Here is a 27,069-nt window from a genome sequence, read left to right on the forward strand (position 1 = left end):
ACGTCCCCTGCATCTGCAGGCGGACTCTCAACCACTGCGCCACCAGGGAAGCCCGTGCTCTTTATTTTAGGATGAAGTGTACTGTACAGGCTCTGGGATGTCCTGCAGTAACTTGTTTAACCCACTGTTTCTCGAATTAATTTGATCATTGAGTCCTTTTTTTCACTTAAGAGGCGTTTCTTCACCTACACCTTGGGGGCATGAGAATAGAGGGGAAGGCAGTGGACTGGGTCCAGACACTTGGGTTCTGGACCGGAATCTGCCTCTAGTCCCACCTGCCTGATGTGACCAAGTTTCCTCATAAAGAAATGCTGTTCAGAGCCCCTGCCATCCTCAGCCACGTTTCTGATGGGTTTAAATGGGTTTCTTTGACCTCTCACTCACCCCAGGAAGGCTGTGCTTGCACTTCTGTGAGCTGTGGATGGTCACGAAGACAGTCCTCTGGGAGTGGCTGACCCCTGTCACCATGTTGGGGAGTAAAAACCATCTAGATGGACAGCCGAGCACTCAAAGGCTGACCCCTGCGAGACCCGTTATCAGAACCACTCACCGTTCCACCGTGAAGGCCGGCGGGCTGCAGCTGAGCCCCGCCCTGCACCCCAGCCCTCCATGAACCTTTCTGTCCTTTAGCTGCCGGGACTCATACACAAGTTTAATAGAATGCACTCCTGTTCTCTGATACAGGATCTTTAACATTTTCTGAAGAACACTGTACCGGCAGGCTACTAGGCTGAAAATTTAGGAAGCAAATTACGATAGCCAACCTCATTTCGCAGTTTTGAGTGGCCCCAATGGAGCAATCTTCCCTTTCAGAAGATCACAGCAACGTCCTGAGTAATGATCGTTCAGCCCACAAGCGGGAGACCAAAGAAGGAGATCTAACGTCAGGCTCTGTCTCGGCTACCGACAAGGACTTTTAGGACACGGGGTTATATTTTTCCTACTAAATGACAGTAGTATTTAGCAGCACGTGTACATGCAGAAACAGGTGTAGAGGGCCATCCATCAAATGAATAGCTCACACAGGGAGTCTCTGGGGGAAAATCCCACATTATGGGAATGGGAACATTTTCAGCTATATGACAAGGTGAGCTTAGAGATCAACAAGGGCAGCTACTCACTTTATTTTTAAAAATCTGTCATCTTTTGTAAAAAGAAGAACGGTATGGTAGGAAAGGTACGAGACTTGGAGTTGGAGGGTCCATGATTTAAGTCCTGTCTCCTGAGGCAAGTTTCTTAACTTCTCTGAGTTTCAGTTTTCTCATCAGTAAAATGGGGATAAGGACATCCTATTGACAATGATACTGTAAGGACCGAATGAGGTAACTTGTCTAAACAATTTTAGCAAGTGCCTGGCACAGAGAAGGTGAGTAGTAAGCATGGAATTTCCTTGCACTGCAAGCTTCCTTTTCACTGGGGATTAGCTCATGGGTGACATATACGGTACGGCCTCAATTCTGCACAAGTTTGATACTCCACTGCCCCAGCTTTGAGAAGGTCTCAGAGACAACCCAGAGAGGCAGGACGCCATTTAAAGCAGTCTCTGGACTGTGCAGCATGATGAGGACAGACACCAGTGCCCTGAAGCAAGTCCATCGGAACAACCCGATATCACCCAGAGCTAAGGTGTCTCGCTCTCTCGACATTATCGAAGGCTCTCTCTCCCTCCTTCTCCTGTTCTCTCTCTGCCCACATTTTGTTAGCATTTATACTGCTCACAGGCAGGAATCAAAAGGGCAGCTAAGACTTGTATTTCCATTGTAGTCATAGCCAGTCTGCTCTGAGCGAGGCTGGTTTTAAGCACAAGTGGGTAGATTAACGTGCATGATTTCAGGTCCAAGATGGTCCAGGGATCATTGCTCTGCATGGCGCCTGGTGACTAGACTGTGATCAACAATTAGCTTAAGGCTTTGATTTCTGCTAAATACAGGTGTCCTCGGGAAAGCCAGCTCACAGCTTGCCGGTCAACAGACGCCAGTGGGGCTGGGGCAGAAAGATCTGAGAGTGGGTTTAGAAGGAAAGGGCTATAGGGAGACAGCAGCGAGGCCTTGGCCCCTTAGGGGCTAGAGGAGCCCCCAGTGCGGGGAGAGGGGAAGGGGTACAAGAGGAATGGCATCACATACAAAGGCGGGGATGCCACAGACTAAGTTTGCTGCACAGACGCGCCCAGCACCAGGATCAGTGAAACTAATTCCTGCATTAACCTTCGGGGGAAGTGACAGACCTCGGTTCTTCATCCTTTCTGTTCTGTCTCCAGGACTGCGAGTGTAGGTGGCTTCTTGTTAGGCAGGGATGTCTCCCTATTTTCACTGGTTTGGTCCTCTACACGGCATCTAGGAGGTGCCTTTGTAGCACAACACCTGAGCCTATGTGGTCAGGCTGCCTCGGGCCAGACCAGAAGCCCCCGGCTCCTGCCAAACACTGGCCACCCTGCAGGGTGTGACCCTCACAAGAGTCTCTAAAGCTACTGGGAAAATACCTTTTGTCAAAACCCAGTTCTGGCCCATTTGGTTAGCTTCAATACTGCTGTGGCCAGGGGACAAGGGTGACACCATTTGGGTAACATATAAACAGACGCTGGAGACCTAAGAGGTGAGACGGGATAAAACCAAAGCCATGACTCAGTCCAGGATGGCCTGGCTTACGTGGAGCTGAGGAGTGAGGCAGGATCTGAATCCCTGCTGCTCCCTTACCTCGGCCCCTGGACCTTCCCCCTGCTGCCCGGCCTTGGATGCCACACCCTGCAGCGTTCAGGGGCCGGCCCCGAGGAGTGATCTTTTCTCGCAGGACATCTTGAGAGAGATGTTTGCGTGTTTATGAAGGTTAATTCCAGGCTCATCCAAAGGCCACGCTAAAGGTGCTAATGCTCTGAGTCGGTGGGCTTTACACGTACCGTCTGCTGCTGAGCACCTCGCCGTGGTGCACACTTCCAGTCAGTGGACTGGCCTAAATATTTTCAGCTGCTGACAGATGAGAGCTGGCCTTGCTGACGGCGTACATTCTTCGGTTCGCACACATGCTCTTATAAGGAAGTGGAGCTCAGCACACACTCACTCATTCACAGCTGGGGGACCGCTACGGTGCTCGCCAGGATGCTCCAGCTTGGACCCACGCGTGACTCCAGTGCCTCATTTTGTGTTTTTACTGTCACCAGTGTTAATGAAACCTTGACAGAGCAAAGCCAAAAGAAAGGTGTGTCTTGAGAGAAGCCCTGAGAATCAACCTTTAAAGGGGCAACTTTGCTACTGATTTGCAAAGGAACTGGGGCGTCAAACAGGAGCCTATTACCCAATTTGACCCCCATCCCAAGTGATCTTTGTCAGGAGCTGGGGTGATTTTTCAAAATATTTAATAACCTGCAATATGGCGCAGTCCCTAACCAATCGGAGCAATGCCAGCCTTAGCGACGGAGCAGGTCCCAGAAGGAGCGTAGTGCACCCCCCTTTTGGGTTCCTGGATGATGGGAAAGTTCCGGGACAGGAGCCTGTGTAGCTGCACAGGGGGTCTGGGGCAGTGACTGCTTGCCAACTGGGAAGAAATTATTTTAATGCTATTACGAGCAGTAGTCAGCACCAAGTCGAGGTGATTCTCGGGCCTATTAAGGGTTGGGGGTGACGGTGTGGACACAAGGGAAGAAGCACCGAAGGAAGAAAGTCTCTATAACCTTCGTCTTTCTGATCACACCATGGTATTACCCACGGGAGCTTGGTCCCCGTAACTTGCTACTGGATCAATAACTTAAGAATAAGAAAGTTCTAGGGCTTCCCTCGTGGCGCAGTGGTTGAGAGTCCGCCTGCCGATGCAGGGGACACGGGTTCGTGCCCCGGTCCGGGAGGATCCCACATGCCGCGGAGCGGCTGGGCCCGTGAGCCATGGCCGCTGAGCCTGCGCGTCCGGAGCCTGTGCTCCGCAACGGGAGAGGCCACAACAGTGAGACGCCCGCGTACTGCAAAAAAAAAAAAAAAAAAGAATAAGGAAGTTCTAGAGAGAATGAAACTGCCCCCCAGAGCCAAGTCTCACATTATTAGCCTGGGGGCTGGCAGGCTATCAGAGAGACTCAGACCTGAGACACTGGGAGATTCCTTCTCTGTCTCCGGGGAATTCAGTTCAATCTTCCAACAGACAACAGAGGCATCGCCAGCTTAGATTTCTACTCAGAACACATACACTTGTGTCTGGGGAAAGGCAAGCATGAAGTATATACTTCAGTGAAAAGTTGAAAAGCATGGAGGGTAAGTCAATTTTCAAAGAAGAACGTCAGCGGCACAACACGATGGAATGCCTGATTCACCTCTGCGGAGCAGACATTGACTTCCACCCGGGAGAATCACCAAATGAGTTGGCAGTTGAAAATATGATTTCCGACTTTTCATCAGATCTTACATTTTATTTTAAGACTGTGAAACAACACGGGATTAAAAGTCTTATTCAGAAACAGAAGTGAAAAGGAGAATTCGGCGTTTCTCTTTGTTCAGAGAAAATACTTTCAAAGGTACTTCATAACTAAAACTTCAACATGTAGGTGGAAGGTGGGGGGAATGCATGGCTTTCCTTGCTTGGTTCCTGTTGGATAGAGAGACAGCCTGTGAGCTTGGGGGCAACAGACACCTCCCATTTACAGTGCTCACCAGTTGCCCAGGGCCCAACCCTTGCTGACAGATATTTGCAGAACGCTCAGGTCTGTACGACTCCCTATGACTGCTGTCCTGGGAACAGGCACCAATCAGAAGCCGTACCTCTTGGGGGGGTGGGATGGGGGGGCGAGAAGTAGTGGGAGACATCATTCAAGTATGAAATATTCTGCCGCTTACCGGATGTGGGACCTTGGGTGAGGTACCCAGCTCTCTGGGTATAGCTTTACAGCTATAAACTGGGGCTAATCACTTCTGCTGTTACCTAGAGAGGCAGATCTAGGTTCAGGTTTTCTCATGCCTGCCACTACAAAATATAATTCTGTAGGCCTACTTTAAGGAAAAGAATGCAAAGTTAACAAATACAGAATTGAGAACAGGGTTTTAGAAGGGGCTCATGCAAGTGGAGGATCCTACAGTTTCAGCCTCATTAGCTCCACACGGTAAATCCACTTTTGCATACCTGCCTATCTTAATTGAGATAAGAGGTGAGGATACAAAAGTGCCTTGCAGATTGTAAGGCATTATATAAACAAATGACACGGAATTCTTCTACAAATAAATAATGTGTATCGTGTGCTAAACAGTATGCCAAGTGTAGGAGACAAAGCTACGAACAAGACAGACATGTTCCCCCCTCCCCTTATGGAACCCAGAGTCCAGAGGCACTGCATCATCATCTGTGGCAGGATGTCCTCTGAATCCTGAATACAGAAGTGAAGCTCATGAATACAGAAGGTCTGACTGCTTCCCTGCAACACTAGCCCCTCTCAGGGCTCTCCAAGGTCCTGATTCCTACACCCAGCTTTCTGGGACTTGGGTTCTACTCAATCTCAACCTCTGTCTTCTCCTCCTTCCCAACCATCGTCTTCTTACCGACTGTCATTTTGAAACCCCCAGAGCAACAAGCCAACCTTTCTAACCCCATATTTTCAAACGTGAATGGACAGTGGTTGCTAAGGGCAGGGGGGCAGTGGGGGTGAGTGAGATTACAGGATAGAGAACAACTAAGGAGCGTAGGGTTTCCTTAGAGAGAGACAGTGAAAATGTTCTAAAATTGATGGTAATATTAGATGTACAACTCTGTGAATATACTAAAAGCCACTGAATTGTAAACTTTAAATGGGTAAGTTACATGGTATGTGAATTATATCTCAATAAAGTTGTAAAAAACTATGAATGGAGAACCATTCAAGAAAAGTTCAGAACACAGAAAAAGACCAGAAAAAATAAACTGAAGAAAAAAAACTTGAAGAAACTGAGATTATTCAGAAAATGGGAGAGCATTTTTTAAAATACCAATTACCCTTAGATTCAAGAAGATGTTGAGTTCAAAAAAATAAGAATCGCGAGCTATGAAAAAGAAAATTTTCAAGAACCAGTTCTTATAAATTTATAAACAACAGTTTTGCTGAGATACAAAAAATCCAATAAAGGTCTGGAAGGTTAAGTCAAGGATAACTCTCAGAACATAAAGCAAAAGGCCCAGGACACTGGAAACAGAAGGTTAGCATCTGACTACCAGGACTTTCAGGACAAAAGAACAGAGAGGAGAGAGGAAATGGAATTAAAAAGGAAAAAAGAAAGAAAAAATTTCCCAGAGATAAAGGCAGACAGGAGTCTTTAAAATGAAAGGATCTAGCATAAATGAAAAAATACCCATGCCTAGATATATCAACGTGAACCTTCAGAACATCAAGGAGAAGAGCAGAGCCTAAAAACTTACAGGAAGATAAAATGGTGATCAACAAAGAAACCCAAATCCAAGTAGAATCAGAAATGATAGATCTCAGAAGACAGGGTAGCGGGCTTTTAAAATAGCCATTGAAAGTGATTTTGAACTGAGAATTTTATATTCTAATTCTCCATCAAGAACAAGAGTACTAAACCTCCATCTAACATGGTGGGAAATCAAGGGACATTGCCTAAAGTTGACAGAATGAGAAACAGAGATTTCAGTATGTTGTTTGAAGTTTCACAGTTAGCCATTAAATGAATTAAATAACCTTTATAATTTTTTAATGGAAAGGAAGAGGAAGGAGAGAGAAAAGAGGATAGTATACGCTAGAGCTTTATTTTTTCATAGTTAGGAGTAGATAATTTATTTAGTTGAAACACAAGAAACATAAATCAAAAAACTATTATTCAGGGGTATAAAAATAACTATCAGAAGTGCTGAAAACAGGAATGTTTTTAAAGAGTTGCTCTTAAGAAGCAGCCTTGAAAGTGGGGAGGGGTGAGGCAGAAGCCTGTTTTTTTTTTATTTTAAAAATGAAATATAAGGGGTCAAACCCATGCCCCCTGCAGTGGAAGCTCAGAGTCCTAACCACTGGACCGCTGTGGAATTCCCTAAACTGCTCTTCCTAATAGCCTGGCATGAAATGTGTCTTCCTCTAATTCCAAGTCATATGTCCTGGTTCCTCCCTCTCTGGTCATGAGGAAGAGTCTACCCCCGTCCTACCCTACAGCCCTTTAAAGATTTGTAAACTTATAACAGGTCTCCTTTTCCTTCTCAAAGTCTTTGCATCTTGTGGTGAAACATCTCCATTTCTCATCGGCCATTTCTCATATGATGTTGCTACAAGATTCTTCTCATTCTTGTCACTCTTAGCTAGGAACTCTCTAGACACAGTGCAATGGATGCGTGTGTCCAGTCTCTTACAATTACCTACAATCATGCAGCATAAGGCTGCATTATCTTTCTTGGTGACTCCACTGCACTAGTCTCCTGCAACCCCCCATATATGTCAGTTAGGAGTCTTTATGTTGTATGAACCAAGAAATCCAATTCACACAGGTTGATAAAAAATGAAATTTATCAGCCTAAGTGTTGTGTAACTCAATACTACAGGGCTGATTTGGTTTCAGGCAATTCTTGAACAATGGGACCAGGATCTGTCTCCATTCCTTACCTTTGCTTCCTGAGTTTCATCTCCATTCTCACTCTTTGTGGCCCCAAGAGACCTAACAGCCTGCATCTCCTGTGGCCATATGCTTCCTCTATCACGAGCCATAGCAGTGGGCAGTTTACTTTCCTAATATTGTGAATAGAAGTCTAAGAATAGACCATCATTGGTTCTAACTGGTCTGGCTTGAGTCAGGTGACCAGGGAAATATGGTTCTCTAGCTTAAGCTAATCAGGCACTGCCTCTGTGGTCAATCAATCACATACAAACTACACGGCTAGGACATCTGAGGTTCTATTAAGAAAGAGAGAAAAAAAGAAAAAAAAGAAAAAAAAAAACAAAAAACAAAGAGAACGGAGGAATTAATGCTAGTGGGACATCCAAACATAATCCACTACTACAAAACACTAGAAAAATTCTCCAGCCTGTTACTGAATTTTTAATCACAAATGCAGACTTTTCCATGTATCTCTGTTTAAGTTCATCTTGTTGATATTGGCCAAATGTTTCTAATTAAGGAGATAATTTTGAAGTTTGGTTTATTCCCCCAAAGTAGCAGTTATTCTTCTCAGCTTTGCATCCCTTGCAAATTTGATATACATAACGGCTATGTATTCATCTCATTAAGTCTTTAATAAAAATGTTGACTCCGAACCAAAAAAGTGGAGCTTTGAGGCACATACCATTACATATTTCCCAAAAGGAGTCTATCAATCTGTTAATGCCTACAGTTCAGAAACAGCTGTTTAAAAGGCATAAACAAACCTTACTAGCCCAATTTTTCCATCTATAGGAAATGTACCAGAAGACATTATCAAATACCTTGCTGAAATCAAGGTGCACTCTACCTGTAGCATTTCCAAAACAAATGCAGTCTTCTGGCTATGTTCCTTAGTGCCTACAGCCTGAAATAGGTAATGCACACTGGGACTGAAAAACCTTCACAAGATGTATCACACGTTGCCATCAGGCACACTTTCTTACACAACTTCTCTGCCTCAGGTAGGGCCTCACCGGCCTCCCCATCCATCCTTTCCTCTTACAGCGAACAGACTTCTTCTCAAGAAGCTTAGCTTGTGTCCTGGTCCAAGTGAATACTGCTGCTCCCTTTAAAATTCTAGGAATCTGCTCTTGCAGAAATTCATTCCTCACGCATAACTCTAATGGTACAATGCTGCTTTTTCTTTCTCTCCCATGTCATAGCTTTTTACTTATCAGCCTTTGGACTCTCTTTACCACCTGTGAATTTTTTTCTTTCCAGAATTTTTACTAGACTACCTGAGTAGACTAGTGCAGTGGACAGCATTCTTCTGCTTTGTCCATCATCCACCTACCCTCCATCTTTGGAATACCTTCCGTCCATTCCACACCTTGTTACTGGTAGGGCTGCCAGCATGTTATCTCCCTTGGTCCAGGCAGCGGTGGGCATGAGACCCAAAGAGGCCAAAGAAGTCCATCCAAAACACATATTTTAAAATGTGGAGCTAGAGGAACTTCCCTGGTAGTCCAGTGGTTGACACTCCACACTTGCACTGCAGGGGCACTCAGGTTCCATCCCTGGTCGGGGAGCTAAGATCCCACATTTTGCATGGTGTGGCCAAAAAATTAAAAATTAAAACAAAAATTTGGAGCTAGAGGAAACAGAACCTTTTGTTTTGTCACAGAACTAGGAGAATGTGAACCGGAGGCTGCTGGAAGCCACCTTCTCTACCACATTGTGGGGAGACCACCTGTGTGGTAAAGAATGAAAACAACATAGAGGAATGAGCAGAGCAGAGAGAAACAGATCCAGGGAGAGGAGTAGGGAAGGGCTGAGAGGAAGAGAGACTGTATCCCTGAATTCTGTCACACCAGTTCTGTCCCTGGCTGTGCAGTTTCATGGTCAGCGAACCCCCTTTCATGCTCAGGCAGTCTGAGGTGGGTTTCTGTCACCTGTAACAAAAAGAATCTTGATACATTCATGTAGTAGGAAGGCGAGGGGTAGCTGGAAAGACCACTCAGCCCGCTATAGTACAGTAACAATCCAGACCTTTGTAACTGAGCAAACCTGGGTTCAAGCTGACTCAACTGCTCTTTTGGTAAATTATAACCAAAATAAAATAAATAAGCCTAGGGCTTTCCTGGTGGCTCAGCGGTTGAGAGTCCGCCTGCCGATGCAGGGGACGCGGGTTCGTGCCCCGGTCTGGGAGGATCCCATATGCCGCGGAGCGGCTGGGCCCGTGAGCCATGGCCGCTGAGCCTGAGCGTCCGGAGCCTGTGCTCCGCAACAGGAGAGGCCACAACAGTGAGAGGCCCACGTACCGCAAAAAATAAAATAAAATAAAATAAAATAAAATAAATAAATAAGCCTAAGGTTTGAACCCCAGCTCTGCCACATACTTCTCATCCTCAGTCCCCTCACATGGAGGACAGGACAGGCTAAACTTCCTCCTCACTGTGCTGGGAGGGTTAGAAAGCCAAGCGAGCTGCCTGGTCCACAGGACGCTCTTAATAAGTAATAGCAATTACTTTTCAGTTGAGGAAAGCTGAAAGGTAGAGGAGAGCTCTTAACAGTCCTTTCGCCCATTCCTCTCAAAAGATAATGCTAACAAATAGCTGACAGATGCTTCTGCAGTGGCTGAACCCGATTTATCTTACTTTGGGAGGATATTACAGTGATGGTTCCCATTACAAGTGAGAGCAGATTTGCTCCTCTTTAATTCTGAAGGGCAGCGTGATAGCGTGACTGGTGTTCTTTGTGCGGGAAGAGCCATTTCCAGCAGCCTTGCGTTCTTTGCACAGTGAGCACTGTCTCCACTCCCTTTGCTGCTCCCAGGGCCCCGCCCACTGCCCTGTTGCACTCCAGTTTCCTAGTCCCTGATGGGGCCGCTTCCCTTGAACATATTACACATTGTTTCCAGCCTGTGTGCTCTCATGAGCTAAGAGCTTTGTGCTATCTGGGCCGAAGGACATTTTTCGAGCTCAGAATAACTTGGCTCTCTCAAAAACTGGGACCTATCATTTTCGGGGCCATTAATTCCCCACCTTTCATTTCTTTGAAGGACCTCTTACTGTTCCTTACAAGTGCTATCACCACTCTCTATAAGTGATCAAAAGCGTGAGGCTTGATAAATCAGCTTTACTTGTGCAATTTAATTGAAGGTCCATTCATCTATCCTTGGAGAAGTTCTGAAAACTCAGTATGGACTTCACTCAAAATACACAAATAGCATGTGACCAAAAAATTTTTTTTAATTACAAAAACATGTATTTACATGAAATTGAAGTTGGTTTTAATCAGTTCTTTTTGAGCCCTTCAAAGTTATATCCATCATTTCCCACTTCTCAGGCCTGCCTGATTTTCTGTTGGCTCCCTGCAGGGGAAAATGGGATATTTTTTTCTCTACTTTCTCTTCCAAGAGCTGAGAAAAAGGACAAGAGATAGCAGCTATGTAGCTTCAGGGGCAGCCAAGCAAGAGATTGATTCAACAGGAGAAATTTAATGCATCCCAAAAGATTCCCTAGGATTTGATATCCTGCCGCTTAGGGTACAATCTGTTGTAATAAGAAACTGAAGATGTTCTGTCAGGAAAGTCAAAGTACTCAGAGATGGCTTGTGAAAATTTAAAAAAAAAAAAGTGAAACGTAACAGGAAATGTTTTTATTCTGGAAATGCTTTCTTAAATAGGAGGACAGGGGGCTTCCCTGGTGGCGCAGTGGTTGAGAGTCCGCCTGCCGATGCAGGGGACATGGGTTCCTGCCCCGGTCCGGGAGGATCCCACATGCCGCGGAGTGGCTGGGCCCGTGAGCCATGGCCACTGAGCCTGCGCGTCCGGAGCCTGTGCTCCGCAACGGGAGAGGCCACAACAGTGAGAGGCCCGCGTACCACAAAAAAAAAAAAAAAGGACAGAAGACCATTTCTCAGAGAATATACATGGGTGAACACAGAAGATGAAATGCTTTCCTGTGCAGGTACCTAATCCCAGGGTGGAGGGCGGCTTTCATCTTGCTCCCCAGGGAGGTTGTTTACCGGGAATCAGGCAAATGCAATGGACAAGAAGTACGTCCTGTGCCCCGACCTAGCCTGGGGTGTCTAGAGTCAAGGTAAGTGTGGGGATGGATGACGCTGGCCCATGGCTGTGGGATTTTCTTGTCTGAGAGGAGGAATGTGGCTCTGGGCAATGTGCTGATCTAACAATCCTGGCACAGGGGGAGTGGGCGGAATAAAGTTCAGCAGAGGGTTTCAACACTAGATCCAGGGTCTCTGAACGATGGTCAGGTGGTGGCCCTCCGGTAGCCAGGAAAGACAAACATACAGAGCTGTGTGGCCAGGAGACAGCAGGAAGCACGGGTTTCACGTGTGTCCTGCTGTGCATAGCATGTTGGGGGCAATGTGTGGGTCACCTTCCCCTCCCCAGCAGGGGCTGTACATATACCAGTAGCACCCAGTCATTTGTGCCACCCTTAAGTCAGGTGGGAATACCCAGGCTGGATTAAGGCTTGGTCTGTGAAGCTATCACCTAGGCCCATCTGCTGTCACCGGGAGCTCTGTCACCATCTGCAGCTCTTGTTCAAGGGCCAGAGGCCTGGGGTGGTGGCAACGGGCAGGGGAGCTGCGGCACCCAGGAGAATGGGTGGGCTCGTGGCCGCCCCTCCCCTCTTCCAGAGGGGCTGGAGGGTCAGAGCCTCGTGCCAGTTCCATGCACAGACTACCCTTTATTTCTCTTTCGGAACAAAACCCACACAGCTGGGTCATTCTCATGCAACTAGTGGGGTCAGGGCTGGAACCACCCAGAACACTGGTCAGTAAATGTCTTTACCCAAACACACAGGTGGCATCCCCAGCAAGGTGGTTAGAGCGAAAGGGAAGTTAGGGTGTCTTTAGAGGAGTGGACCACTGAAGGCAAGATGGTTTCATTCCTCCGCTGCCCCAAGGAAAGTGCAGTCAGAGAAATTAGTCATCTTGCTCTTCTTTATTCTCCTACCAAGAGCCTCACACTAGCTCCAGGTTATCTGGACCTGGAAACACGAGTAACTAGGGATGAGCTCAAGTCGGTAGTTTAAGTAAACACACGTGCACCTGAACTGCGGCATCTCATCATCTGCGCTGTTCTCTTCCTCTTCCTCTTCCTCTTTTCTCTCCTTTGCCTTCTTTTTCCTTTTGTTGTATTTCTAGATTCTGAATTAAAAGAGCCCTTTGGAATTAAACTAAGGGGCTGATATTAAGCAGGTTAAATTAAGAGTGCTGGGGCCTCGACAGGCCCCTACCCCAACTGCCAGGCCGGTGGTCATTGCCCCAGTGTTAAGACAAGGGGCCATGACTAAGAAATCAATCTCACAGAACTGGCAGCAAAGAAAGAGAGGCCCCGATTAGAGGTATCAGGCAACTCAGTATTTTACACAAACATGCACACAGAGCTCAAACGCTCATATAGGGGTTTGGCCACCAAAGATACTTTAATTGAAAATTACAGTGTGGAAAAAAAATGATTAAGTGGCTAAGGGATTATTGTCCACATCAGTAAGCAGAGAGTAAAACATTTGTTCATTCATTGGGTGAAATAATTCTGTAAACCTCACCATGGAAGACAGATTGCAAACAAGGTGCGTGAACAGTACGCTGGGTGAAGCTCCGATTCTCATGTCCCCTCCTGGCTGGAGACCCAGCTCTGCTTTACCTCTGGGTCCTCCTCTGTGAGTCTGGAGAAGTCCTACAGCTGATACGCCCAGCCAAGACCTTGCCCTCTAGGAATGAGCTTCACGGACGGTTACATGGACACAAGCATCCTCCTGGAGCAGCCTAACAAGATCTGTGACACGGAGAGACGAGGCCACAGCAGAGCAGGCCCAAGTAAGTGCCGAGTGAGTGAGTGACTACGCCCCGGGGAACGTGCACCCACATATGCTCTGCTGGCTCTTAGACTAGACAAAAACCCACAGAAGACCAATTGTAAACGTCTTCAGAAGAAAAGCCAGCTTGAAAACAGTCGTAGAAGGTACTGCTGTGATGAAACCTTACATTTCATCAACTTATCTGCTAAAGCTTCTGAGGGAAGAGTCAAAAAACTACTGGCAAAATCAAAACGGAAATGGCTGCTATGTAATTACTGGCAATCTCTGAGTTACAAACACTTACTCGTAACTACGTCATATACACAAACCACCAGCTGCATTTTACTGCCATTCTTCCCACTATTTTTTTTTTCTGACAACAAAGCACAGAAAACGATGAGAAAAAATCTTACTCTTTCACGATTTCTTCCCCTTGAGGAGGATTTCATAACTGTCATGCACTCACGTGTAAGACCCTTCGTCATTCCTGTTCCTCTGCCTCTTTCCAGGTAACTTACAAAACGTCATTCCCAGCACTATTTTTGGATAAGTAAATCAATACAAGCAAACCTCACTCTATAAGAACAGACTTTGATCAGGAAAAGGCCCTTATATATTATGAAATGAATTTAAATCAGATATAATCAATATCATGCTATCCATTCTTAATTCTTTTGGGAAAAGAGGAACACTTTGGTGGACGGGGGACACAATTTGATAATGGTTATCTACATTGAAAATGTACATAACTTTTGATGCAGCAAGTTAGCATTTAGGAATTTATCATATGGATTCATCCTATGGCTTCAGTCACAGCAGAACACAAGGATGCAAGTATGTGGCTGTTAATCATAGTATTGTTTGACATGGTAAACATACACGGAGACCAGAGGGACGGATGGACAAATTACGGTACATTCCTGAGATGATATACTAGGTATCTGTTAAAAGGAATGAGGTAGGGCTTCCCTGGTGGCGCAGTGGTTGAGAGTCCGCCTGCAGATGCAGGGGACACGGGTTCGTGCCCCGGTCCGGGAAGATCCCATATGCCGTGGAGCGGCTGGGCCCATGAGCCATGGCCGCTGAGCCTGCGTGTCCAGAGCCTGTGCTCCGCGGCGGGAGGGGCCACAACAGTGAGTGGCCCACGTACCGCAAAAAAAAAAAAAAACAGAATGAGGTAGACATGCAGGAGTCGATCTGCACAGATGTCCACACTTTGTCATAAAGTGAAAAAAGCAAGTTATGGAACATGAGACGGAGAGTGACCCTATTTTTTCCTTCTCTCTCCCACTAAGGAGAATTCTTGGCTTCTCCATCCCTTTTCTCCTTGTCATCTTTCCTTCCTCACCCACCACACGCCAGTGGGCATAGTTAATGGATCAGGATTGGGACCGAGTCTCTCCCCAAGAAAGACAAGAAGAAAACAGAAAGTGAGGGAAGGAGGGAAAAGTGGGGCTTTGGAATATATTCAGACGAGTCCCTCACACATGGAAAAGTGCAGAAAGAAACTTACCATGGCTATCTTTAGGGAGTGGGACAGGATGTGAAAGATGAGGATGATTTTTACCTTTCCGTCGTTTTGAAAATGTCCTTTCCTAGGCGTATGTATTATTCTTACAACAAAAATTACCAGAACGTGTGAATATATTGAAATGGACTTGAGGTCACGGGGAGGGGGAAGGGCAAGCTGGGATGAAGTGAGAGAGAGGCATGGACATATATACACTACCAAACGTAAGGTAGATAGCTAGTGGGAAGCAGCCGCATAGCAGCTCAGTGCTTTGTGACCACCTAGAGGGGTGGGATAGGGAGGGTGGGAGGGAGACGCAAGAGGGAGGGGATATGGGGATATATGTATACGTATAGCTGATTCACCTTGTTATACAGCAGAAACTAACACACCATTGTAAAGCAATTATACTCCAATAAGGATATTAAAAAAAAAATTAACAGAACGTGTGAATATATTGAAAGTCCTCCTCGAAGACTTAAGAAGCCTCTGTACCTCCGTATCAGCCTCTGGTTCCTAAAGAAAATCAACTTTAATTTGTATTCAACATAATTAAATCTTAGTTTTTAAAACTATGTTCAGTTTTGTTTTTGTTTTTCTTTCTCCTTTTTTTAAAAAAATGTACGGCCTACATTGACGATGCTGAGCAGACTTTCACGGGCTAGTCCAGGGGACCCCAGCATGATCTGTAACACCTTCTTCAATGAGAAAATGCTTCCCAAGTCCTAAACTACCAACTGGCAAACTAACTTTTGAAACCCAATTCGTCTTACAGCTGAGATTTGACTGAATTGTATTTTTAAGTAAAATTTGGGAAATACCTTTAAATTACTTAATGTTGGTAGTGCTAACAGACAGATGACTGCATATATAATCACAGATACACACATAGATACTCTCAGGAGAAGTACTGTGAGTTAATACTAAAGATTGCACATTTTGTTGTATGTGAATTAATTCCAAATTGCTTTATGAAACATAAAGAACTTAATATTTTATGTTGCACCATAAAAGGAACTTCTATTGAGTAAAAATAAATGATGGAGTGACAAGAAGGGAGCCGAGGGCAACGCGGTGATTTGGATAAAAATGGAATAATGGATGCCTTCTCCTCTAAGGTCAGCAGTGACAAAATCATCACTAGAGTCTTGACCTCAATCTAGTTGCTGAAAACAGTATATTAACATTGTAAAACTGTTACGGCAGATGGCAATCCAGTCACCTCTCAGTAACAAATGCCTAACTACCCGTGTCCTTGGCTACAGGTGGACAAAAAGCCCACCCGAAGCATTTGCCGGGAGACGGTGTAGACGGGGGAGGCCCACAGCGTGAGTTCCCTCGTGCACACCTGCGGGGTGAAAACCACTGCCCACCTCGGGATTCCTACCTCACACTCTAAGATTGTTAAAGGGCTTTCAGGGCATCTGGCCCGTTAGTTCTTTATTTTCACTTTTGCCTGAGCTAACGGGCAAAAGGGCCAAGTCTGTCGGCATCCATCCCTCTCATTTCTCTTAACTCTGTTGGTCTGGATTACTGATAGCCCTTTTCTCTGCTACAACTTTGAAAGCAAATAGTTCAGATCTCACTCGTTTGAAGTGGATCATTGCAGATTCGATTTCTTGAAATACAGAACACCACAGAGCAACTCCTTAATAAGCTCCAGGGAGGAGAAACGGAGGGAAGCTTGGAAATGTGTCACCCAGCGTAAGAACAGAGGGTACATTTACAGAGAGATTGTGACCTGCCCAACACCAGGGAAACATAACCAAAAGTATTCCAAACAACATGGAGTACATTCCGTGGACTTGGCCTCGCTTACAAGAAAGGCCTCTTTGTTTGATTCAAGTTTAAGTCAGTGAAACTGCCAGTTAATAAAGGGGGTAAGAAAGTCCTTCAGGGAAGCCTTGGGGGCTACGGAGAAAAGCGGATTCAAAAGTACACGGAGAACGAGCTCCCTCAAAGGCATGCGGCTTTCTTAATGAAGTCGGGGGACCAACATATATTCCTGCGCCTGGGCGGCGGGCTCAGTGCACTTCCAGCCCCAGACGGCAGCGGGGCGAGCCGCCGCCGAGGGGGTCTGGAGGAAAGGATTTTCCGTCTTTGTCTCCTGGCCGGATTCCATCCGCTCACCGTGCAGCCTGTGGTTTGGCGTCGTGAGCCCGAGCCCTGAGTTCAGAGGGGTAACGCCAACCGTGCCCAACCTGCCTCTCACTGCAACACAGAGAACGAATGAAGCCTTATCTCTCTGTATTCAATTCATATTTTCTGAGAACCCACAAGATTCATCATACCTAACAGACGTTTCACGCTCATGGGAAAGTCTACAGTCCCAGCCCTCAAGGCAATCTCTTATAAATTTGATTAAAGCTGACTCACAGTCTGGATTCCGAAGCTGTTCAACCACAAGGCACCGGGAGAAACCACCTAGAGAAGCTCTGAAAAACACCCTCAGGGTCACCCTGGTGCCGTGGCTGGCCTATGGACTTCTGCCATGCACCTGGCTGGTGGGTCTATGCCATCTTTAGGTCCTTCTCTGTCTGCACCATGCTCCTGGCTTCCTGACCAAATGTGTCATTTCCGGCTTCCTCCCTTTGCCCGGACTGATATCCCAGACCCTGGACTTGCTTCTGTTCTTATCGTGTTGATCTTGGTAACTTCCCAGCTCCGGTGTCTTCTGAGGCTCTTCCTCAGTGGGGACAGGCGGCGCCCTGGGCTCTGCCTCCCTCCCCTCCTTCCCTGAGGACCACTCCCCTGCCTGTTGCCCATGTTGCATAGGACTAGACCTGGATCTTCACTCTGCTCAGCCCCTTAGGGCTGACATCATGTCTGCACGGTCTTCAGAGCTGGGAAACTCAGTATCTGCCTGGAATGGTGCCCCTCCTCGCAGGGGCCTCCCCCAGCCTCCCCAGGTCCCAGATGCTTTCAGAGCACCTTCCGCACAGTGAGTGACCTTGTTCTGTGCTGGAGGCGGCTACTCCAACCTCAGATGATGGTATATGCGTCTCTGTGCCTTTTCTTCTGGACTGATCTATCTCATCTTCCAAACTTATGTTCTTGGCCCACTGCAAACCAGGGTCCCACACCCACCAGCACCAAATTCTCAGCACTAGACTTCAACACTGCCTTCCCTCCGGAAGCTCCCCTGAGTAACCAGAACCTCTAGGGGCAAAACACGCATGGGTCTGGAGGAGCTGAGGCCGGTCAAGAAACAATTCATTACCAGTAGTTCCTTCCTCTGACTCAATGACATGTTTGAGCAGGGCTGTCCCCCTGCTCTCCTGCTTGGGTCATAAGGTGATTATGAGGTCAGAGGGCTCGAGTGAAGGCACCCTGGGAACCAGAAAGCCCTGAGAAACGGAAGAAACCAGAACTGCTGTCAGCCAGGTGGAGGGTCCCACACCGGCGTCCTCACCTAGATCAGCAGGGCTGAGGCCACAGGCCGCAGCCCCCAGGCTACGTCTGTGCCGAGCCCCTCTCTGCTCCCCCAAACTCTGTCCTTGCCTCTGCCATCGCGAGCACTGCACCTTATTCCAAGCACTAGCTCCACGTGCAGACAGCATCTCATCAGTCCCTGCACACCCACAGTGCCTGACACACGGAAGGGACTTTACAAATGAAGAACGAACGCATATATGAACGAAGGTGTGGTTTCACACGCTGTGAGAAGCAGATGGAACGCTTTTACAAAGCAGCAATGATCAGGATGATGTCAGGCTCTCTCGAGCCTCTGCCCCAAGCCAAGACACGGTAGCCCTTACTTCAGCCCCTCCCCGGGACTCACCTGTATGGCTCCATGGTCCGAATGCCGTAGAACAACGCCTCCTCCAGCAGCCCGAGGTTGATGCAGGCGTCCATGGCACAGTCGAGCACCTTCAGCTGGTAGATGTTGATGTCAGGAAGCCGCTCTGCGTTGCTGCTCAGGGTCGTCTGGCACATGGCCAGAACCTGTTCCCACTCTGTTATTAACCTTAGTTAAGGATTCACTGTCTTCATCAAGGAAAAACAAAAGTAAAATGAGATTCTGAAAAGGCTGAAGAGCTCCCAGGCACAGGAGGGAAGGAAGCGCCCATTATTTTGCACAGATGAGCTGCCTGAAAACACACTTGAGAAACAAAAACATGTGAGTGGCGTCTCAGAGAAGGAAATTCTGTTTACATCAACAAACCATCTTCCAACCAAGCCTGTGCTTTGAGGGATTAGATTTCCAGAGAACCATTCTTCCTTCCTATTCCTACACGGATTCTCTTTAAACCTAGCCATGAAATAAATGCAGCTGTTTATTAAATGAGTTAAAGAGTAAGTTCAGTTTAAAATTGTTTACTCAGTTTCTGTTTCAAAAATGATCTGAAATGAAAGAAGCTTTAGAGAGACTCCTTTTAAAAAAGGAAGAGCTCATTTTTGCTTCTGTGTCATTTGAACCTTGGGCGTATAAGAAACCAAAAACACAACCCCAGGCACACACTAGGGGAAACAACTTAAAGAAATCCATTGCCAGTGGATCTCAAATTTAAGTTTTTTGATTATAAAACAAAAGTGATTCCAGTCTATGCTTAACCAAATAAAGGTATTCTTATCTAAAACCCCCAAAGTAAAAGATAAACATTAAGAACATGTGGCTTATGTACATAAATTGCAGGCAGGGGGAAAGGATGCTTTGAAAAGGGGGGGAGAAGACCCAATATTCACTTCGGAGCCACAATGACGTTCTGATTAACCGGAAGTCCATAACTTACTCTCATGGAGCCCAGTGCGACCTTACTTTTTAAAACTGACAAGGCAGTCAGAGCACTGAGGACGTGGTGCACGCAGCACGCCTCGAGTCCTTCAGGTGAACTCCCTCAGAAGCACAGCTGCAGGTGGAGAGAAGGCAGGCCCCAGGGGCCTGACACAGTTTCTTCCCTTTGATGCTGTGTTAGGCAAGGCCGAGGCCTAGGAGGATGCTGGGCTGGGGCTGCCCGGCCCCGGCTCCTCTCTCACCTTCAACCTGTGTAGCTCCGAATTCATCTGCTTCCATAGGCTGGAATTCCACAGCGCGCAAGGTTTGCCGATTTACAGAAATGGCATAGCGTTGGACCGCAGATAAAGCTGGATTTAAATCTAAGCTAGTTCTGTCACTGGTCAGATTTGAGGTTCTGAGGATGTCACCTGTGCTTTGAAGTAGGCCAGAAATAAAAATGCCTAATGTCACTGTAAGAATTAAATAAGATACCGTAGGTAAAGTTTTTAAAAACGCTTCACGTCTTCTCTCCTGAGCCAGGCAGAATTGTGTACCTGGGACACAGTGGGAGAACATTTAGTGTCTTGCACAAGATCCTACTGCACAAATATCAGTGCCTTCCACCTCCTTTTACTGTGTCATGACCTCCGAGCGTGACCAGCTTAAGGAAGACGGTTCAGTGGAGTAAGGCTGATGGCATTTCCTCGCCATACACCCACACCCTGCCCGACTCTCACACAGCCCAGGGCTCTCCGCCCCGCCTCCAACTCAAAGCCTCTTCCTCAGGTCCTAACACAGCATCCCCCGTCCTGGACAGATGGCCCACCTGTCCTTTGCCCTCCCTCCGGCAAAATCTACCTTTTCCACAGTTCAGATTCGCAGGGCACTGCTTTCCAACACATCAGTGAACACTTCTGATAAACCAATCAAGCCACTTGCGTGAGTGAGAGCTCCTATTTTTAAATTAACCCTTGCAGGAAATATATCTTTCTTTCAGCGGGGGCCTCTGGTGGCATGATACCTTACCCCACAGGCCCGACTTCCTGGTTAGAACTACAGGCCCCCTAACACATGGCTGAGGGCCTTTCTGTACATAACACTCTGTAATTTTAGGACGAGTCCTGTCTCTGAGGAGTTGTCTCTGGTCTCGGAAGAGGCACATTTATTGAAGAAAAGTGACTTGATGACTTTCTGTGGTATCCACCTGATGTGCATGTTTGAAGTTTGCGGCATGTGGCCCCCAGAGGCTGGGGGAAGCAGAATCTTAGGCAACGCACTGGTTTCGTAACAGACCGCCAGGCTAGACTCTGTGGCTTTTCATCCTAGGATTAGATATTTGACGGATCGTCAGGAGGAATGCCTGTCTCTTACACAATGCCAGACATTTCTGTGGCAAGACTTTGACTCTATTTTAACATCACGTTGCATGACCTCCATAATTATTTGCCTGTTCATTTACATATGCTCCAACTCATTTTAAAGAGGTTTGAGGTGACAAGCCTTAGAAGTAAAAACCAGATGCAGCCGCTGACAGGAATACATCTACTTTCTCCCCCAGCAAGCTGGGAGGGACCACAGGACAACTTCCCTTCGAAACACTGGCAGCAGTCACCCGGCAAACAAGGCAAATCTTTCCTGTAAAACACATCAGTGAGCAAAAAAATGGAATAATTTTAACTAAGAGGCTTTTCTCCCAAGCTAATGCTGACCTGTATTTGCATTTTCTGGGTGTTTACCACAAGTCACTCTGCTCCAGTGAGGGGAGCAGGGAAGACAGCCCACCCAAAGAGAACAGACTATGGATGACAGAACAGGCACCTTTCTGCAGACTCTTCCATGACCATAAGACGATTGGGGGAAAAGAGAAAGGGGAACACAGTGAATCCACTTGGGAGTTAATCAACTCCTTGAGACTCAAAGGCTGAAAGACCACGGGGTCTTACAGTCCTCCAGGGCTTACGGTCCTCCTGAGGTCCCCTCACTATTTACGCCAAGAAAATGTATTGTGAAGCAAATCCCATTGCCATTGCAGTCATGGTTGACTACAGTCATTAAATTATAAGGATTCCAAGTTATACTTTTTAGAGATGTAGGTTACGGGAGGAAGGGAATCCAGAAATCTGCTACCTTGTACGTATAAAGAGAGTACTACTTACTGTCCCACTAATCCTGCCTATAAATTTGGATTATCATCTAATGGTGGAGAGGAATTCATGCTGACCTTACCATATCTTCCTTAGCCATTACTGAAATTGTTGGCTGGGGTCAGGGATGTAACCTATGACCACGGAACAGAATGAAGCTCTCTGGCTCGTGGAGAGGTCAAACCCTGGACATGGATTCATTAATACTAGGCTCCAACCAGTAAGGAAGCAATCCTACAAAACAACTCAATGCACAGGTAAAAGGATACTCCAATGTGCCTTCAGTTCTTCGATTTTTTTCAGGGATTCTTGAACTTCCTTCCACACTTGTTCATCACCAGTTAGCATATCAGCATCCTGCTCAGGCCAAATGAAAAGAACAGAGGAAGACAAATTCCTCAATTAAAAAATGGGCAAAGGATCTGAATAGATATTTCTCCAGAGAAGATATACAGATGGCCAATAAACATATGAAAAGATGCTCAATATTATTGGCCATCGGGGAAATGCAAATCAAAACTACAAGGAGATATTTCATAACTAGGATGGTTATAATCTAAAAGATAATAACAAATGTTGGGAAGGTTGTGGAAAAACTGGAAGCCTCATGCATTACTGGTAGGAATGTAAAATGGTGCAGCCACTTTGGAAAACAGTTTGGCAGTTATTCTAAAAGTTAAACAGAGTTACTATACAATAATTCCACTCCATAGATGTATATGCAATAAAAATGCGGATATATGTTCACATGAAAACTTGTGCATAAATGTTCACAGCAGCATTATTCATAATAGCAAATAAAGTAGAAACAACCCAAATGTCCATCAACCAATGAATGGATAAACAAAATTTGGTATAGCCATACAATGGAATATTAGTTGACAATAAAAAGAAATGAAGTACTGGGCTTCCCTGGTGGCGCAGTGGTTAAGAATCTGCCTGCCAATGCAGGGGACAAGGGTTCAAGCCCTGGTCTGGGAACTTCCCACATGCCACGGAGCAACGAAGCCCGTGCGCCACAACTACTGAGCCTGTGCTCTAGAGCCCGCGAGCCACAACTAGGGAAGCCCACATGCCTAGAGTCCGTGCTACACAACAAGAGAAGCCAACGCAATGAGAAGCCCACGCACCTCAATGAAGAGTAGCCCCCGCTGCCGCAACTAGAGAAAGCACGCACACAGCAAGGAAGACCCAACACAGCCAAAAATAAATAAATTAAATAAATTTTTTAAAAAAAAGAAATGAAGTACTAATACATGCTACAACATGGATGAACCTTAAAAAACATCATGCTTAGTGAAAGAAGCCAGTCATAAAGGACCATATATTGTATGATTCCACCCATATGAAATGCTCAGAATAGATAAATCCACAGAGACAGGAAAGTAGATTAGTAAATGGCTAGGGCAGGGGGTGGTGGGTAGGGAGAACGGGGGAGTGACTACTAATGAGTTTTATGGGGGTGATAAAAATATTCTAAAATCAATCATGTTGATGATTCCATAACTCTTTGAATACATGAAAAGCTATTGAATTGTACACTTTAACTGATTGAATTGTACCATATGTGAATTATATCTCAATAAAGCTTACATATATACATATGTGTATGTATGTATTTATCAGGAAGGGGAACAGAGGCAAGAGAAAGAATCATTTGTCAGGAGACCCATGGATAACACTTTAAAAAAAATTATTTATTTATTTATTTATTTTTGGCTGCATCAGGTCTTCGCTGCTGCACGCGGGCTTTCTCCAGTTGCGGCCAGTGGGGGCTACTCTTCGTTGCGGGGCATGGGCTTCTCATTGCGGTGGCTTCTTCTGTTGCGGAGCACAGGCTCTAGGTGCACGAGCTTCAGTAGTTGTGGCACCCGGGCTCAGTAGTTGTGGCTCACGGGCTTAGTGACCCCGTGGCATGTGGGATCTTCCTGGACCAGGGCTCGAACCCGTGTCCCCTGCATTGGCAGGCGGATTCTTAACCACTGCGCCCCCAGGGAAGTCCCTACACTTCAATCAAATATTGAGTTATCAATCAAAATGAAGTAACGTAAAAGATGAGCGTAACTACACCCACGTGAACCAATGTTGACTTCTGCAAAAACTAAAGCAAAACAACTTAAAAAGCAATTCAAAATGAAGGTAGGAGTTACCATTTATTCATTGTCTGTCTTCCTACTGAGTCCTCTATTTTTCCTGTATGTCCACATTTCAAGAGCTCAGTAGCCACGTGTGGCTGTGGCTACCATATTGGGCAGCGCAGACAGAGAACAGTTCTATCATCACAGGAAGTTCTACTGGATGGCACTGCGTTAAAGAGGCTAACCAAAGGGTAAGAAATTCTCATCAGACGCTACTCAAAACCAGGTGTTCCATATCCACTAGATTCTCAGGAGATGTCAGGGAGAAGAACCATTCTAGAAAGTGATATCAAATCACAGCCACTGTGGGGTGATGGTAAAGGTGAGGGAGGGAAGACTTTTTCAAACTATATGTATCTCCCTGGAGATTCTTACATGCCTACTAGGGGAGGTTTATAGAATGACCCCTGTGAGAACCACTGCCAGAGTAAGCCCTATGTTACTGGTGGGAAGATACATGTCACTCAAGTGTGCCAGGGCAGAAAAGAAGGAGGGCCACCAAGTACCACAGAAAAGAGATCTCAAGAACGGGAGAGGCAGTGGGTGTGTGTAGGAGGAAATGTGTGCATTTGTGTGAGTGTGTCTGTGTGACAGGGCTTTATGAGTCTCTGTGTATATGTGTTGTACATATGTGTAATATAATAGGGTGGTTTTTAAAAAGACACCATAAGTGGACCCTACTTCTTCTAGGAAATTCCAAGTAAGAACCTAGTGTTTTGTGTGTATAAGAAGGAAATAAAAATCACTTGCGTTTAAAAGGTTAAACATCAATCTCCCTCCAAATACCTGCTCTAAGTCCATCTCCGTCTCCTGAAGCCACAGTCCCACCATATCACAAAAGCCTTTAGAAACTTCCTAGTGCCTCCCAGTTGAAGCCCCCATATTAAAACTTGACAACCATTCGACAGAGAAATTAAAACCTTTAAAGACAAGCAAAAGTTAAGAGAATTCAGCACCACCAAATCAGCTTTACAACAAATGCTAAAGGAACTTCTCCAGGCAGGAAACACAAGAGAAGGAAAAGTCCTACATAAACAAACCCAAAACAATTAAGAAAACGGTAACAGGAACATACATATTGATAATTACCTTCAATGTAAATGGGTTAAATGCTCCAACCAAAAGAGACAGACTGGCTGAATGGATACAAAAACAAGACCCATATATATGCTGTCTACAAGAGACCCACTTCAGACATAGGAACACATACAGACTGAAGTGAGGAGATGGAAAAAGATATGCCATGCAAATGGAAGCCAAAAGAAAACTGGAGCAGCAATTCTCATATCAAACAAAACAGACTTTAAAATAAAGACTATTACAAGAGACAAAGAAGGACACTACATAATGATCAAGGGATCAATCCAAGAAGAAGATATAACAATTGTAAACAGTTATGCACCCAACACAGGAGCACCTCTATACATAAGCCAAATGCTAAAAGCCATAAAAGGGGGAATCGACAGTAACACAATAACAGTAGGGACCGTTAACACCTCACGTTCACCAATGGAGAGATCATCCAAAATGAAAATAAATAAGGAAACACAAGCTTTAAATGACACATTAGACAAGATGGACTTAATTGATATTTATAGGACATTCCATCCAAAAAACAACAGAATACACTTTCTTCTCAAGTGCTCATGGAACAAGCTCCAGGATAGATCATATCTTGGGGCACAAACCAGGCCTCGGTAAATTTAAGAAAACTGAAATCATATCAAGTATATTTTCCAACCACAATGCTATGAGACTAGATGTCAATTACAGGAAAAAAAACTGAAAAAAACACAAACACATGGAGGCTAAACAATACATTACTACATAACCAAAAGATCACAGAAGAAATTAAAGAGGAAATCAAAAAATACCTAGAAACAAAAGACAATGAAAACACGACGACCCAAAACCTATGGGATGCAGCAAAAACAGTTCTAAGAGGGAAGTTTATAGCAATACAATCCTACCTCAAGAAACAAGAAAAATCTCAAATAAACAACCTAACCTTACACCTAAAGTAACTAGAGAAAGAAGAACAAATAACCCCAAAGTTAGCGGAAGGAAAGAAATCATAAAGATCAGATCAGAAATAAATGAAAAAGAAATGAAGGAAACAATAGCAAACATCAATAAAACTAAAAGCTGGTTCTTTGAGAAGATAAACAAAATTGATAAACCATTAGCCAGACTCATCACAAAAAAACGGGAGAAAACTCAAATCAACAGAATTAGAAATGAAAAAGGAGAAGTAACCACTGACATGGCAGAAATACAAAGGATCATGAGAGATTACTACAAGCAACTCTATGCCAATAAAATGGACAACCTGGAAGAAATGGACAAATTCTTAGAAATGCACAACCTTCCAAGACTGAACCAGGAAGAAATAGAAAATATAGCAGATCAATCACAAGCAATGAAATTGAAACTGTGATTAAAAATCTTCCAACAAACAAAAGCCCAGGACCAGATGGCTTCACAGGCGAGTTCAATCAAACATTTAGAGAAGAGCTAACACCTATCCTGCTCCAACTCTTCCAAAACATAGCAGAGGAAGGAACACTCCCAAACTCGCTCTACGAGGCCACCATCACCCTGATACCAAAATCAGACATAGATGTCACAAAAAGAGAAAACTACAGGCCAATAACACTGATGAACACAGATGCAAAAATCCTCAACAAAATACTAGCAAACAGAATCCAACAACACATTAAAAGCATCATACACCATGATCAAGAGGGGTTTATCCCAGGAATGCAAGGATTCTTCAATATATGCAAATCAATCAATGTGATACACCATATTAACAAATTGAAGGAGAAAAACCATATGATCATCTCAATAGATGCAGAAAAAGCTTCTGACAAAATTCAACACCCATTTATGATAAAAACTCTCCAGAAGGTAGGCATAGAGGGAACATACCTCAACATAATAAAGGCCATATATGACAAACCCACAGCCAACACTGTTCTCAATGGTGAAAAACTGAAACCATTTCCTCTAAGATCAGGAAGAAGACAAAGTTCCCCACTCTCGCCACTATTATTCAACATAGTTTTGGAAGTCCTAAGCATGGCAATAAGAGAAGAAAAAGAAATAAAATGAATCCAAATCGGAAAAGAAGTAAAACTGTCACTGCTTGCAGATGACATGATACTACACATAGAGAATCCTAAAGATGCTACCAGAAAACAGCTAGAGCT

At 45.3% G+C, this 27,069-nt stretch overlaps 1 protein-coding gene across 4 annotated transcripts in view; it reads right to left on the reverse strand.

Annotated features, from left to right (window-relative positions):
* SMYD3 (SET and MYND domain containing 3) overlaps positions 1-27,069 on the reverse strand; it is a 714,589-nt gene that overhangs the window by 88,884 nt on the left and 598,636 nt on the right. For all 4 annotated transcript variants that reach the window (XM_067729540.1, XM_067729539.1, XM_067729542.1 and 1 more), the window contains 2 exons: positions 21,989-22,076; positions 18,640-18,814 (listed from right to left, as the gene is read on the reverse strand). In XM_067729540.1, the coding sequence (XP_067585641.1) occupies positions 18,640-18,814; positions 21,989-22,076 (263 nt within the window). The remainder of the gene's footprint in view (positions 1-18,639; positions 18,815-21,988; positions 22,077-27,069) is intronic.

This window comes from Pseudorca crassidens, chromosome 2 (genome assembly GCF_039906515.1).
Source record: "Pseudorca crassidens isolate mPseCra1 chromosome 2, mPseCra1.hap1, whole genome shotgun sequence".
Taxonomy (NCBI): Eukaryota; Metazoa; Chordata; class Mammalia; order Artiodactyla; family Delphinidae; genus Pseudorca; species Pseudorca crassidens.